This window comes from Etheostoma spectabile, chromosome 15 (assembly GCF_008692095.1).
Source record: "Etheostoma spectabile isolate EspeVRDwgs_2016 chromosome 15, UIUC_Espe_1.0, whole genome shotgun sequence".
NCBI classification, from domain to species: domain Eukaryota; kingdom Metazoa; phylum Chordata; class Actinopteri; order Perciformes; family Percidae; genus Etheostoma; species Etheostoma spectabile.
In genome coordinates, this window is record NC_045747.1 from 30,807,457 (window position 1) to 30,823,707 (window position 16,251).

General features: G+C 40.0%; 1 protein-coding gene across 1 annotated transcript in view; it reads right to left on the reverse strand.

The window, feature by feature from the left end:
• The window catches only part of rbfox1 (RNA binding fox-1 homolog 1), a gene marked incomplete at its 5' end in the record, with an annotated part of 164,360 nt that overhangs the window by 22,435 nt on the left and 125,674 nt on the right, over positions 1-16,251 (reverse strand). The window contains 1 exon segment of the mRNA XM_032537557.1: positions 5,427-5,491. Coding sequence (XP_032393448.1) covers positions 5,427-5,491 — 65 coding nt within the window.

Here is a 16,251-nt window from a genome sequence, read left to right on the forward strand (position 1 = left end):
ATCTATCTATCTATCTATCTATCTATCTATCTATCTATCTATCTATCTATCTACTTACACTGTACAGTAGTGCCTTGAGCAAAATGCTAACATCAGCATACTTGCTATGAAATGCTAACACGCTGACATTATACAGGGATAATATTTCACCTATTTTGAAAAGGTTATGACGCCATAATGGCATTATGGATTGTAAGCATTTTTTATTTTTATTTTTTTTGCTCGTTGATTCTAACGCCATAGCTGTTTAATTATGCGTTAAAAAACAACCCAGAATTCTTTCTGGGGCGTGCATTTAAGAAGCAAATTTAAATGTAGGGATCAAAAGATGTCGACGTGCACGTGGTGCGTGGTACAAGTAGTACTTAATTACTGAATTCAGGAAAAGTGCTGCTCTGGTAAAGGGCTAAACCGTCTGTGCTCACCCATGTGCGTGTGTGTAGTAATTTCTGAATGCTCATAATGTGCTCGAATGATCATATCTGCATGAGTGGCTGCATTGCATTTGCATTGGGTTCCATGGCAAATGAGCCAAACTGGGACCGGTCAGGCCTCCTGAAAGCAGCTGTGGGTGCTTCCCATCTGTGACCCTCGTGGCATAAACATGGGGCCCCGTTGGCACCAAAGATGGGTGCGTTAAGGCCCCACAGGTACACAAGCAAGCTCTATTAATTGATTGTTTTATACATGTATTAAAACTATATTAATTAGTGAAGATGTCAGCAAACGGTCTATTTACCCAACCAGCAGACACAGCAACACAAACATGGAGCTGGAATTCTTTATTACATGCGAGGAAATAAATAATCCGAGAGAAAAAGCAAAGTTTTGAGAGAAAAAGTTATTACACTGATAGCAAAAAAAGGCATTTTATATGAGAGCAAAAAAAATATTTGAGGGAAAAAGTTTTCATACCAATAGCACAAAAAATCTCTCAAAATACTTTTTTTAAAGGCTGAAATATATAGTTTTTGCTCTTAGTGTGAAACAATTCTCTCAAAAACGTGTTTCTCTCAAAATGTAAAATCTCTCCAAATACTTTTTTTTAAGTTTCAAATATGTATTTTTTGCTATCAGTGTAAAAAAAATTCTCTCGAAAAAACCTAAAATAAAAAGTCTTGGCTCTCAAATCAATTTTTCTCAGGATTTTTCTCTCCATGTGAAAATAGTATTATGGGCGGGGCCAGTGTTTCAGACACAAAGAGCTCTGTAGAGCCCAGAATTGGAACTCGTGGGCCGTCATGCGATACCCTCTTTCCCCAAAAGACTTCATTCCATGGACTTACATGGCAAAAGGCAAAACTGTCAATCAGCGGACCCATTTATTTTTTGCAGCACAATGACTTGTTTCCCTATCAGTATTTTACCCTTTGGATCCGATAACATTCATACCCGCACGATCAAATCATTTAATCCCTGATCAAGTTAGTGGCGCGCTAAACCAGAAGAAGCTGGCTCGAGCAACTGTCAAATGAACGGGCCTCCGCCTCGGACGCTGTCTTCAGTTCTTATAATTAATCATCTTCCATCATCTTCTGATACGTCCATGGTTGAGCTGAAATCTACTGCTGGGTTTGTCACTCTGAGAATCCTTTGCACATTACACATAGTCAGGTAAGCTCTGCTGTACCTGGAACCCCAGACTGGGATGTCAAGGTGTACAGACTATGGATAGATATTAGAGGTCTCATGACATGCTGCTTTTTGGATGCATTTAGGCCTTAGTGGTCCCTAATACTGTATCTGAAGTCTCTTTTATATAGACATTAGTGGTCCCCTGATACTTATCTGAAGTCTCTTTTTATAGACCTGTGGTCCCTAATAATGTATCTTAAGTCTCTTTTCTATAGACACTTAGTGTCCCCTAATACTGTATCTGAAGTCTCTTTTAATAACCCTTAGTGGTCCCCTAATACTGTATCTGAAGTCTTTATATGACCTTAGTGGTCCTAATACTGTATCTGAAGTCTCTTTTATATAGACCTTAGTGGTCCCTAGATAAGTATCTAAATCCTTTTATATAGACCTTAGTGGTCCCCTATACTGTATCTGAAGTCTCTTTATATAGACCTTAGTGGTCCCTAAGACTGTATCTGAAGTCTATTTTTATAAGACCTTAGTGGTCCCCTAATACTGTATCTGAAGTCTCTTTATATAGACCTTAGTGGTCCCTAATACTATATCTGAAGTCTTTATATAGACCTAGTGGTCCCTAATACTGTATCAAGACTTTTTTATATAGACCTTAGTGGTCCCCTAATACGTATCTGAAGTCTCTTTAAATGACCTTACTGGTCCCTACTGTATCTGAAGTCTTTTATATACCCTAGTGGTCCCTAATACTGTAAGAAGTCTCATATATGACCTTAGTGGTCCCTAATACTGCTATCTGAAGTCTCTTTTATATAGACCTTGTGGTCCCTAATACTGTATCTGAAGTCTTTAATAGACCTTAGTGGTCCCTCTACTGTTCTGAAGTCTCTTTTCTATGACCTTATGGTCCCCTAATACTGTATCTGAAGTCTCTTTTATATAGACCTAGTGGTCCCCTATACTGCATCTGAAGTCTTTTTATTAGACCTTAGTGGTCCCTAATACTGTATCTGAAGTCTCTTATATAGACCTTAGTGGTCCCTAAATACTGTATCTGAAGTCTCTTTTATATAGACCTTAGTGGTCCCTAAATACGTATCTGGAGTCTCTTTTATATAGACCTTAGTGGTCCCTAATACTGTATCTGAAGGCTGGGGGGATTGCATATTAATGTTAAAAAACTCATATAGTGAACTTTTCCTGCCATGGAGACTGAATCCCGGATCCCAAAATGGCGCCTATTCCCTTCAATAGACCTGCTAGCCTAGCGCATACTGTACGCCAAAAGAGGTTTTACTTTGGTAATGCCCGCTGGACCCGCCCACAGGCTTTTAAAAAGCTTTTCCTGGCTAAAGGGACGTTTTTTAAATATAAAAAGTTCATGGATTAAAATGTATGATCGAGTCATAAATCAACCTTGTTTGCAGTGTAAGGTGTCCGGCAGGAGTTTTGCAGGTGGCCACTGTGGTCTCATAGATTGGCCCAATCCCAAAATCTGGATTTACAGAGTCATGGAAATTGGTGCACGTTCTTGTAAAATTGTTAAAGGCTAAGGGTTGTCCCAATGTCCACTTTCAAAAGCCACACAACCAAGCCCTGTACGTAAGTCTGCATTGATGTGGACTCCACCAAAGGGAATTACCCACAGTTCAAAGCGTTGTGACGTTTACCACGGAGACCATAGGGGAATCCAGAAATTACAAAGGTCCAGCTTGTAGAACAAGAGTTTGAATAAATGTGGAATCAGGCAGCCGTCTCCTGGGCCTTGGCCTTGTGGACAGCGACACACTTCAAATGAAAATAAGCGTCAGCAACATCGCCAAGGTAACATGTGATCTGGTGAAGTGCTGTCTCAATCCCGTTTCTACCTATCTGAGCCCATGTGGCCTCACACACTCACTCGCTCAGCACCTGGATCCATTTAAGTCTGAGAGTCTTTAGACATTAGTCCTCAGGGCTCACTTTGGAATTGGGCCAACGGCTGCAAGGCTGAGTGCACTTTCTGGGGGCCTGGTACATACAAAGTCAAAACAGCCCACACAGTGTATCATGCATTTTGCATTTGACGAGAAATCAGCATCAAGGCTTATACATTTTTTTTTTTTTGGAAATGCTTCTCTATTTATTGCCTTGCATATTTTTGATGTCACCTAGATGTTTGTCAATGAGTGTTTGACATAAAAGGTTTTAAGAAGGACCTCAGATATTACCTATTTTTTCTCATGCCCATAATAATAATAATAATAATAATAATAAATTGAATTTGTATAGCGCTTTTCCCAAGCTCAAAGTTGCTTTACAGAGTAGAAACAGTGTATATAAAAAAAAAAAACTAAGGATAGGCCGAACAGAAGAGATGGGTCTTCAGACGGGACTGAAAAATGGTGAGGGACTCAGAGATGCGGATCTCATGGGGGAGGGAGTTCCAGAGCCTGGGAGCTACCCTGGAAAAGGCTCTGTCCCCAAAACTGCGGCGCTTTGACTTGGGGACATAGAGGGGACCGGCTGAGGTGGATCTGAGGGACCGTGTAGGTTGGTAGGGGGGGGAGAGGAGGACAGTGAGGTATGACGGGGCAAGGTGGTGTATGGCTTTGTAGGTAAGGACCGGGATTTGTATGTGATCCGGTGAGAAATGGGAAGCCAGTGTAGCTGTTTTAGGACCGGAGTGATGTGGTGCCAGGATGTGGAGCCCATGGATCAGTGTTCCAAGTCTGTCCTAAAAAAAAAAGGACTGAGTCTGGGGAAGAAATCTTCTCCACTCTCCCTAAAGTCACCCTTGGCTAATATAGGCAATGTCGTCATTTAAAAGCATGCTAGCTCCTTTACAAGTGTACCATGTCTCTACGTCTACTGCTAATATATTAGCTGCTCTATTGTCTAGCGCCAAAACCCTCTCCATAATAATTGTACATTACGCCGATGAATTAGATGGACGGGATTTTGAATTCACACCCAGCTCATAACAAAACTGTTGTGGAAAGTGAGCCAGAAGTTGAATAATGCATCAAAAAGCACTTCCATGCAATTACAACCTAAAACTTCACACCAGCGCGTACTAATTTAACACCAATTATTCACTGTGTTGAATATATGAATGAATATATGTATATAATCAGCAAAGCGGAGAGGGAAATATAAGTGATAAACACCCTCTAATGTCATTTTCAGCCCTAGAAACCACTATTTCAACTCCCATTCATTTCAACAGCTCTTTTCAAATGTTCATGAGGAATATTTTCTAAGCTGTGACTGAATAGTAAAATGGGAAATCCTGCAGTGCAATCCGAAATGGTAGGTATTGATTCGACGATTCAACTCCGTGGTCGCCATATGCAAGGTGGGGTTGGGGGGGTGGGGGGTGGGGGGGACTGGGCAGGAGGCATACAACACATAAACTGCAAAAGGTTAGCCAACTTAACCGTCACCATTATTATACCATAACTCCACAAGAATACAAGTATAATACGTCCAAAAACACATCTCCAGTACAAGATCAGAGGGAAATATGACTGGACTGAAATGTAAAAAGAAATTAAAATAAAGACATCGAAAAAACAGTAAACAAAAATTCAATGTTTTCCTAAAAAATTGATATTTCCTGCCCTCAACGAGAAATAGAAATAAAACAGTCATCACAGTAAATGTAAATATAATATAAACGAGTATGGTCTTGGGTTATCCTTCAGTAATTGTACAAATAAACGTGTCACACCCAACCCTGTCACAGGAAAAAAGGTTATTATTCAACATTAATAGTATTAATAATAATATTATAACTTGTATTAATATTATTAATGATATTCAACTGGGTTTAAAGACTTCTTTCTTCTTACCTGTCACTGTATGCAGCAGCTGTGGCAGCAGTAGGCTGGGCATATCTGTAGGCAGCGTAACCACCCTAAAAACACACACACACACAGACACACACACACACAGTTTAAATGACCTGTTCTGTTCATTTAAAGGTGCCCTGCCACACAAAACCATTTTAACTTGCATAATGTTTGTCCTCCCGGGTCAAAAACTGACAAAAATTTGACATTTTTGTCCCTTTTTCAGACTTTCTTTTCACTAACACCACCTTACTAGTTTTACTTTTTAGAATTCATGGTCAATAACCCTCATTTATATAGAATTATACCTAATATTTGAGTTAAAAAGCAGAAATTATTAATTATTTTGACTAATAGTAGAGGAATGAAAGTGATCCATTGTTTTATTTCAAAGAGCGTTGTGTTGAATCCAATCTATTTTTTGTGGGGACAACAGGAGGGTTAAATCTGTGAGGTCCATATGTGTGTGTGTGTGTGTGTGGTGTGTGTGTGTGTGGTGTGTGTGTGTGTGTGTGTGTGTGTGTGTGTGTGTGTGTGTTGAATGTGAAGATGAACTGCTACCTCCTCTGTAAGCTCTAGCCACTGAGAAGAAATAAGAGGAGAAATCTGACCAATCACAACAGCTGGTCAGTCTGACATCATGTTCCCTGAGCTCATTACTATTCATGAGCTGGGTAAAGCATACTGATAGCCAGGCTCTCATTGGCTAGCTGTTAGCCAATCAGAGTCAAGAAGCTTAGCTGGTTGAATTTTAATGAGAACTGGCCCAAATGGAGCCGAGTTTTGGTGGTGGAGGGGCACCTTTAAACCTCATGCTGTCCTCGGGTCAAATTGACCCATTTCCTAAGCAATGGTCGTTGTTTATTTTCCCTCAAAATAACATGATTGATTCCACACAACGCTCTTTGCCAAGGACAAATCTCTACTTTCATTAATTTTGGGGTGTCTTATTCAATTTTACAGCATTTTTAAAGAGTGGTTTTGAAATAGTATTGAGTAAAAAGAGGCTATTGTGAGGATGGGAATAGTTTATTTTTCTCCTGGTACGCTACTTTTTCACACCAATGTAGTGATCCTTTTCAGAATATTTGTAAAGAAAAGGCGATTAAAGGGACTTAAATCCACCACTGTCATGAAGTTATTCATGACAATAACATTGATGGAGCTAAACCGGATAGCATTCTTTTGAAAGTCTCAGTCATCGCTCAAAACATGGATGTGAATAATATTTCTTTAGAATTATTTTGAGGAACACAGATTCATGTTATCAGCTCTTACATTGAAGCTCATTATGAGTGTTACTAGCTCCCACATATGCAAGACTTACATTTAAACAAATATGAAAGTTCGATCACATACAGAAGGCTTGTATCATGTGACGGAGTTTTGTTACTACTTTGAATTTTTGGGGGGAGACAGAAACTTTGCACTAAAGCTTAGAGATGTATTGGGCCTTCTACAGTCTTTAACTTACAGGATATCTTGAAGACAGGAAAGGGGGGGGGGGGACTTGCATCAAAAAGCCCCAAATGGATTCAACTGGTGTTCAAATAATGCCAGTTTCAAAAAGGCAGGTCGGAAAATAACATTGAAGGGAAGAGCTGGTTGATCATGTTACAAAACATATGTAAATAATATCATTTCGACAGCATCAAATCAGTTTCATTCCCAAATGAACGTCCAATTGTTTTACTTGCTGTTTTTTTAATTTAAAAGAGAGGAGGGTTATGAAAGGCTTTATTGTGAAAAATCTGTCCAGGAAGTGTTGAGTTTACCTGACAGTTGTGAAAAAAAATGATAGTGGAAAAGACTGAGATGTCAGCCATTAACCAGAGCTGTGGTCAAGACCACCTTTGTCAAGCCAAAGACAAGTCCAAGACCAGGACTAGTGGAGAGCAAGTCAAGACCAAGTCAAGACCAAGTCCAGAAAGGTTTGAGTCCAAGCAAGTCCAAGACCAGGACTAGTCGAGACCAAGTCAAGACCGAGTCCAGAGAGGTTTGAATCCAAGACCAGGACTAGTTGAGACAAGTCAAGACCAAGTCCAAAGAGGTTTGAGTCCAAGACCAGGACTAGTTGAGACCAAGTCAAGACTGAGTCCAAAGAGGTTTGAGTCCAAGACAACTCCACGACCAGACTAGTCAAATCGAGTCCAAGACCAGTACTTGTCGAGACCAGTCAAGTCCAGTCCAAATCCCAGAGAGTCCGAGACAAGACCAAGTCCAAGACCAGCGAGTCCGAGACAAGACCAAGTCCAAAGACCACCGAGTCCGAGACAAGTCCGAGACCATAGAAATGGTCTTGAGTCCAAGACCGGATTTTGAGGTACTACAGCCTGCATTTAACCCTTGTGTTGTCTCCTCGTCAAAATTGAAATCAGCACTTTTGTTGAGGCTTTTTATCATGTTTTAACTTTTTTTAACGTTTTTTGTCCCTTTTTCAAAACTTTTGACGTTTTTTTCAAAGTTTCTCACTTTTGTGTTGTTTTAGACACTACTTAACACTAACTTCTAAATAGTTTTACAGTTATTTTTTGAATTTATGGTCAATAAACCTCATTCATAGGAACTATACCTAATTGAGTTAGAAAAGCGAGAAATTAGGAATATTGAGACTAAAATTAAGGAATGTATTGTTGATGGATGACACAGACTGGAGTATGTCATTACTTACATACTATTTCAAAACCACTTACCATTTTTTTCAAATGCTATAAAATTAATGAAAGCAGAGAGTGTACTGCTGAAGAGCGTTGTGTGGAATCAATCATGTTATTTGGGTTATTAAAAAGAACATTGATATAGGAATATGGGTCATTTGCACCGAGGACAACATGGGGTTAATGGACTCTTGTGGTTGGACTGATGCCATTAGTCCATTGGAAATGTACAATGTCCTTTGTGAACGTTCAAAACAACATGATGAGTGTACATGTATTAACATTGATTTTATTAATGTTTAAATCTGGCCCCTTACAGAAAGAGTGGGTCTAGACCACACTCTATAATTTACAGAGACCCAACATTCTCCCTGACCCTGACTCTAGATACGTGGCCTTTGATGCAACCTGACAGAGGAGGGAGATAGAAATATGACTACATAATTATAGGAGTGGCTGTATGGAAGACATGATAAAGTAACAGTAACAGTAAAGATTATAGAAACTACAGTATGACTAATAACACTATAATAATAGTAGTAGCAGTGCAGGGCAGCGGCTGCAAACACAATTTTCAAGGAAACTCTGCAAGGCGGGAATATGTGGTGCATTACTTGTAAGATTATGAAATGGAAATAACAATAACGACCCCTCCTTTTTGTTGGCAGATGTGTGGGTGCGTCTGTTTTTCAAAGGTTCTGCTTTTCTGCTTCGCCCCCTGTCACACAGGATGAGGAAGAAGGTGCTCGGGTGACATTCGGGCATGGTCTCGATAAAGAGATATGTGCTACAGATTGTGCTTTATTAATGCCCTCACCGCTTATGCCCGGTGGCAGTCGCACGGTGAATTATAATGCGGCCGTGAGTTGTATTTTTATTAAAAGTGTGCTCGAGTGGCGACAAGCCGACTCCAATAAAAAACCGGTGACACAGCTAGGCAACCAAGTTTGCTTGGGTGTGTGTGTTCATTGAATGTTTCTTCTCTATAAAGGGGGCCTGACATGACAGATATAATATTAATAAGACAATATGTGTAAGCTGCTGTGCGCAGGCCTCGGAATCATTTAATGACTGCGACGGCTCTCTGGGCCACCATGACATTGAGACATTATTGATTATCATGATAGCACAAAATGGTGTGGGACCAGTCTATGTGCTGGTGAGATGGAGCTCGGTCCTCTGAGGAGTCTTCTTGTAAATGGAGCTCCGCGTCATGCAGCGCCGACAGCGGCGCGCCGCTGGTTTTATGGAGGCAAGATGAGGAATGCTCTCTCGCTCCACACACCCACAACACACACCCACACAGGGGGAGGTTTTTAATCTCAGTGCTCGTATTCGTCTAGGAATTTCACATCATCAGACAAGGGATTCTGCGGAAAAAAACTACAGTAATGAGATTATGATCAATGTCTTTGTATCAGCAACCTTCTATCAGCTGTGGGAGAGGTAGCATTTTTGTTTAGGATATTTCCTTCAAGTGCTTTCTTTTTTTTAATCATATCGTGTCATAGTGATGTCATCAGCGTTATCACAGTTTGGGTTTATAACAGCAAGCTTAAGTTTAGAATTGGAGGTGTGGTTTTACAGGTGGCTTACAGGCTTAATGGCTTCAACAACTGTTACAATGCTAAGCTAACCTGGCTAACATTTCAACCCACCCCACCTGCAAGGCTGGGATTATCAGATCAACCGCCCACTTCTCTACAGACTATTTCTAGTTGGTGTCAGTTCAGGTCTCTTCAAGTTTGACCACACCAGAGACTAAAAGCATGGAAGAGATGCACATTAAAATCATAATTGACATGAGAAATATAACTAAAATGAAATGCTGATACCGCATGGAAATTTTGTTATTGCAACAGATGTGAACAATACAAAGATATAGAATAAGAAGCGTAAAAACCTAGAAAATAATTCCATATCAAAAGTCTGCTTTTTTTTGGTCTGAAGGGAAAAACTATTTATATGGAGGCAAATAAAAGTCAAAACTAATGTGAGAGCGTTTCTGCTGCCATCTGATCTGTATTTCTGACTGAGATTGGCATTATAAGCATATGGATATTGTGTGGGATTAACTTCTAATAAAGGGTTTGGTTTTTTTATTTTTTATTTTTATCACCACTAAGTCGCCTTGCACAGTTCAAATGATAATTGTCTTTGTTAGTTGTATATCCTCTGTCCCTTTGTGTAGTCTAGCCCTAAAAAATAAAGCCATATGTTTTTGTAGAGGAGTAAAATATGACATTTAATAGAAATCGATGCTGCAAGGAAATATTTTATACATAAATATAAAATCTTTCTATCATTTCTCTCCAGTGGCTACATTAGGTTATCATGCCATAAAAATCATTCTATACATATTTTTACATACACACCTTAGTGAATCTAATGCTGTTTTGGACCTTCCCAGCCTCCTTACCAGCCATTAGAGACCAGAGGGGGGGGGGGGTGGGGGGTTGGTAGCTATGCCCAGTGCCTGCATGTCAACATGCACTAATATGGATGTTTTTGTTTTATCGTGTTTGTCTGTTTGTGTTTGCATCCTCTGCAGTGTGTTTACCAGGATGGATTATGGTGCAGATATTTATGTAAGTATTATACTGTGTATGACATCGCATGCTACACCGCCGTCTCCGTGGTTTCTGCCCTGTACTTTGCCCACGCAAGCCCCCGACCCTCTGCACTCAATACAATGGCTTCCTTTCTGCCGGGTGAGCAGATAGCCATCATGTCATGCGACAGCCTGCAGTTCACATTACGGCCCCAGGAAAGATACTCCAAAAAAGAACTCCAAATACCATCATGCACTGGAAGCGTGGTCCAAGCTGCTGTTAATGAAGGTTGGACCCAAATGCAGAATAGCAAAAAATGCATAACCTGAATAAAAAAAAGTACAACAATTACAAGAGGCGGGTGACAAAGGCTGGGGACTAAGGCAGGAAGTAAAGCTCACAAGACGGCACACGACTATCACAATAAAACAGAAACAGAACATATACAAGACAGCCCAAAAAAACACAATCACAAGACATGACACAAAACCAGGCTAAGAAATAAGACAGGAAAACAGACTATCACAAAGACAAAACAGAATTCAGACCTCACATATAGACAAGACAGGAAACGACTACCACAATAAGACAAGACAGGAAAACAGACTTCCACAATAAGACACAACAGGAAACGGACTACTACAATAAGACAAGCAGGAAACAGACTTCCACACTAAGAAAACAGGAAAACAGACTTCACAATAAGACAAGACAGGAAACAGACTTCCAAATAAGACAAGACAGAAAACAGACTACCACAATAAGACAAGACAGGAAAACAGACTTCCACAATAAGACAAGACAGGAAAACAGACTACACAAAGACACAACAGGAAAACAGACTTTCAAATAAGCAAGACAGGAAAACAGACTACCATAAAAGAACAAGACAAAATACCCAAACCAAACCGCTGAACTCAAGTGCAAATAAGACATTTTTAAGATACAAAAAGACAGTGAATTACACACACAGGGGAGGAAATGAGACTTAAAAGTGGAAATATGAGTCTTAACAACTTGATTTGATTTGGATTATTGGTGTCGATTGATCAGAATCAATAAATAGAAAGAAGCAATTTCAGTGCCGCGTTGCCAGACCATTCACTGTTAGTCCCTGTTAGCAGTATCCTGCCTGCATAAAACCAGATTGATCATCATTAACATTTAGAGTCATTTTTCATTGTTGTAGCACGTGTCACAAGACAGAGCGACAACATGTAGATAGTGCTTAACCCTTGTATGGTATTGGTCAAATTGACCCATTCAAACTTTTACAAGTTACATTTTTTCTACCTGAAAATCAACGGCCTTTCCCAATTTCTGTGATGAACATGTATCCCTGACCAATTAGAAAATTATTCTGGATATGATCTTGTGTTTTTCCAAGATAGGAATGATCAAATAGATTTATAACATATTTAAGCACAAAAAATGAACCCCACTTCCATTTTTAATTGTGTTCTAGAAGAGACTGATTGAATATATGTATCTAATTGTTTGAAAGACAATATATGTAAAACGTTATTTCAGAATTGTTTTAAACGTTTGTGTTGTCTCTATCAACCATGAAGAAAAAAAAGTTTTTTCAACAGCTTTTCCCTACTTTTTGTCACTTTTTCAAGTTTATGGGTGCTTTTTTTGTGATGTTTCGGGTTTTTTCCAAATATTTTTGATATTTTTAACGTTGACATTTTTAGCGCTTACATTGACGGCCCATTTTTTGTGACAAACATTTTGTAAAATCTGAAAACGGGTCAATTTGACCCAAAGTCAACACAGGGTTAAGCATATTAATAATGTGGTGGTATGTGTGTTTGCAATTACACATTTTTTACAACTTTTCATCCTCTATACTTCACTACACCTTCAAAAGAGGCCACCGCCCATTTAGGGACAAGGAACGTGTACCCTTTCACACTAAGGGCGCTGCTTTAAACGTGCAGCTTTAGTTTAAAGGATCCTTTGCCAAACTTGACAATCTGTCCGCACACAACAACTCTCCTTACCAAACACACACACACACACACACACACACACACACACACACACACACACACACACAAACACACACAAACACACGTGCCTGCACACTGAGCTGTAGGGTTGCCATAGTCACTCATCAGCAGTGACAGTCCACAGTGTCTGGTGACTACACGGGCCAACCTGTATCTTTCCTGCCACGGCCCATGCATCACACGCGCTAGCAAGCACTCACTCGCTCCACCAGTTTATAGTGGTATAAATACATGGCTCATGTCAGGACAGCACGCAGGCTCAGTCATAGCGCATGGAAGGGTGGAAGGTGAAATGTGAGACGTGCTGGAGTTGTCATTGAGCCTGGAAGAGAAAAAATAGCTTTGGTTTTTATGATAATTAAGGCAGGGGTTTCTCCGCCATGTGCATTTAGAGCCAACCATCTACTGGCTGTCAATGGGAACACTGCCAAGCTGTATATAACAATGGAAAGAGTTAAAACAAAAGAAAACCAAAACTCCACCACAATACAAAAGCAGTGGATAGAATATAAACACAGATGTAGCTATTCTTTACCATGGATGCAGAGAGTAGCTTAGTGCACTGTAACGCTGAACAGGCAAAGCCCAAACACATTAGACAACACATATAAAGCAGAAAAAAACACACTGCAGACGGGAACTTACAGTATAGCAGTACAGAAACACTGCAGTACTTTTCAGGGGAGAAATCATGTTTGCTCGTCACAGTTAAGCCTAATTCTGTCCAAAATGTCCCAAAACCTGTCATATGTGCCCTTGATTTCACATATTATCATTTGGCTATGTTATTATATGGGATAGTTAGGTAAACATTAGTATATTAAATGTACAATGTACTTTACATTTGAAATAATGCCCTAAACCGTCATTATGTGCCATTATGTGCCTTTAATGCACGAGTATTCTGTGATTGGGCCTCTGTAGTTTGAGAAATCAGAAAGCTATGCGACACTTCTCTCAGTAATAGTTACCGTGGGGGGGGGCCAGAGCGCATTATTTGACCCAGACGCATGCACAGACAGTGGGACATTGAACATAAAGTCAGCACACTGACCACTGAGAGTGGACGCAACGTGATTGCAGCGGCCAGACGACTCCCGTTGGAGTTGGAGCACATTGGGTCGTAGCCTCCACTGAGCCATCAGTTATCTTACACTTTATTTATGGATTGTATCCGCCTGTTTTGATCCCACTTAGTAGAAGGGATGTGAGGTCAGACACAAGATTGTTACATTACAATGCATGTCCATTCAGGTCAATGTGGGGCCGTCTGGTGTTACATGATGGGCTTGAGTTTACCATGTTATGGCTTTCCGCAGATTTTCTGTTATTGTGGAGAATATTCTGGACAGGATTTGTTATTTTTTGGGATTTATGGGGATTTTTGGACACTTGACATTTCATGCTTTTTGGTTAAACGTCATCACTCCCATACAACTTGTCCCTCTGGGAGTGATACATTGGAAAGCTAACAGTCTCGTTCCAAGTGTTGTCCTTACTGACACAGAGTTCAAAGGCTAGCATGGAGGTTTTTCTTCCATCCAAGTCATGCATCTTTAAACTAAGCCAATGACTCATAAATGTATGTATATGAATTTATTCTAACAGAGCATGTTTGTTACAAAGAAAAAAACAACTTCTCAAATCAAAAACACACCCGCCCATCAATCGCACACATACTTGAAATAACTATGTACATAAATCTATAGAAATAAGTAAAAATATAAGTGTCAGGGTATGAAAGGCAATAATAAGGCCCGGTTATTGCTTTACAGAGCTACAGCAATCACAGGGTTAACATTTCATTAGAAAGTATGCCGTCCTGGTTTGTCTTCTTATTGCTAATCAGATGGGAGGGCTCGACAGTATTGCCCCCCCCCCCCCCACACCCACACACACACACAACACACATCATCATACCCTTCACCATACATAGTAGCCATGGGAACTTTCCATAAGATCCATCTCTCAATGCAAATCAAACCAGCTATTACGCTAACTGAAATAACACCATGCCAATCTCTAGGTTATGGTGAAGGGTATGTGATGATGATAGTGGTGGTGGTGTGTGTGTTGTGTGTGGGGGGGGGGCGGCTATTTTAATTCCAAAGGCCAAGGAACTTTATCAGGATGCATAGTATCCTGATCCATGAAAAATTGGTCTTTTAATAATAGAAATAAACCTGCCTCTATGGATTTAACATAGTGGGGTGATACTTATGCCCGTATTAAACTATACGGGTTATCTATGCTCCCTGTATTTTAACATAGGGGGGTGTATACTTAGGCCCCCTGTATTTTAACATAGGGGGTGTATACTTATGCCCCCTGTATTTAAACATAGGGGTGTGATACTTATGCCCCTGTATTTTAACATGTGGGGTGTATACTTAGGCCCCCGTATTTAACATAGGGGGGGTATACTTATGCTCCTGTATTTTAACATAGGGGGGTGTATAATTATGCCTCCTGTATTTTAACATAGGGGGTGTATATTATGTGCTGTTTAACATGGGGGGGTGTTATACTTATGCCCCTGTATTTTAACATAGGGGTTGTATACTATGAACGTATTTAACATAGGGGGGTGTTATACTTATGCCCTGTATTTTAACATAGGGGGTTATTATGCTGCTGTATTTTAACATGGGGGTGTATACTTATGAACCGTATTTAACATAGGGGGTGATACTTATGCTCGCATTTTAGGAAGACACATTTCTTTATTTACAATACATTAGTTATCATAAAAGAAAAGGGTGTCCTAAAAGATTTTATTTTTCAACTTTTTGAATTAAGATCAATTCCAAAAGCTGTTTTTTTATTCCTTTTAATCAATTTAGCATGGGTGTGTAAAGTATCCTAGCACCGTACAAGTAGTGTCTGTTCTGGGAGAAGTGTTGTGTGGTGCAGTGCCAGTGGCTTATCATCTCCAGGTTGTGATTATCTCGTAGCTTCATCACGAGTAACACCTCCAACATTCCAATGTCATTTGTTATTAAATATTGATTTTAGCTTTAATATTGTGGTGTCTCTGATTGAAACTGTTTTTATGTATTGTGCTGTGATTTGTTTGACCGTGAACTGCTCTGTGATCACTGCGACTGGCATGACCTGGTGTGTGTGCATGGGTCCACGTGGGTTGGGTGTGTTCGGTTGTACTTGGGATGTGAAGGGGGACCTGATGGGTCCGGAGGCAGTGCAGGATTTACTGAGTGTATTGGGTGTCACGGCGATGCTGACACTAAACAACGCTGTCGTCCACTATGTCAGCACTACAGTGTGGACATAGCGCTGACCACACACTGCTACAGCTACCTTCCCAGTTTCCACATACATTCACCCTTGTGTGTCGTCCCGTCAAAATTGGAAAATCAACCCGTGTTTAAGTTTTTCCTATGTTTCCTTCCTTTTCCACACTTTGACATTTTTTAGGGATTTTTTGACACTACCTAACACTAATTTTTGGAATTCGGGTCAGCTAACCTAATTTTTAGGACATACCTAAAGTTTGAGTTAGAAAAGCAGACAATTAGGAATTATTGAGACTAAAATTAAAGGAATGGATTGTTGATGGATAACACAAGTGGAATATGTCAAC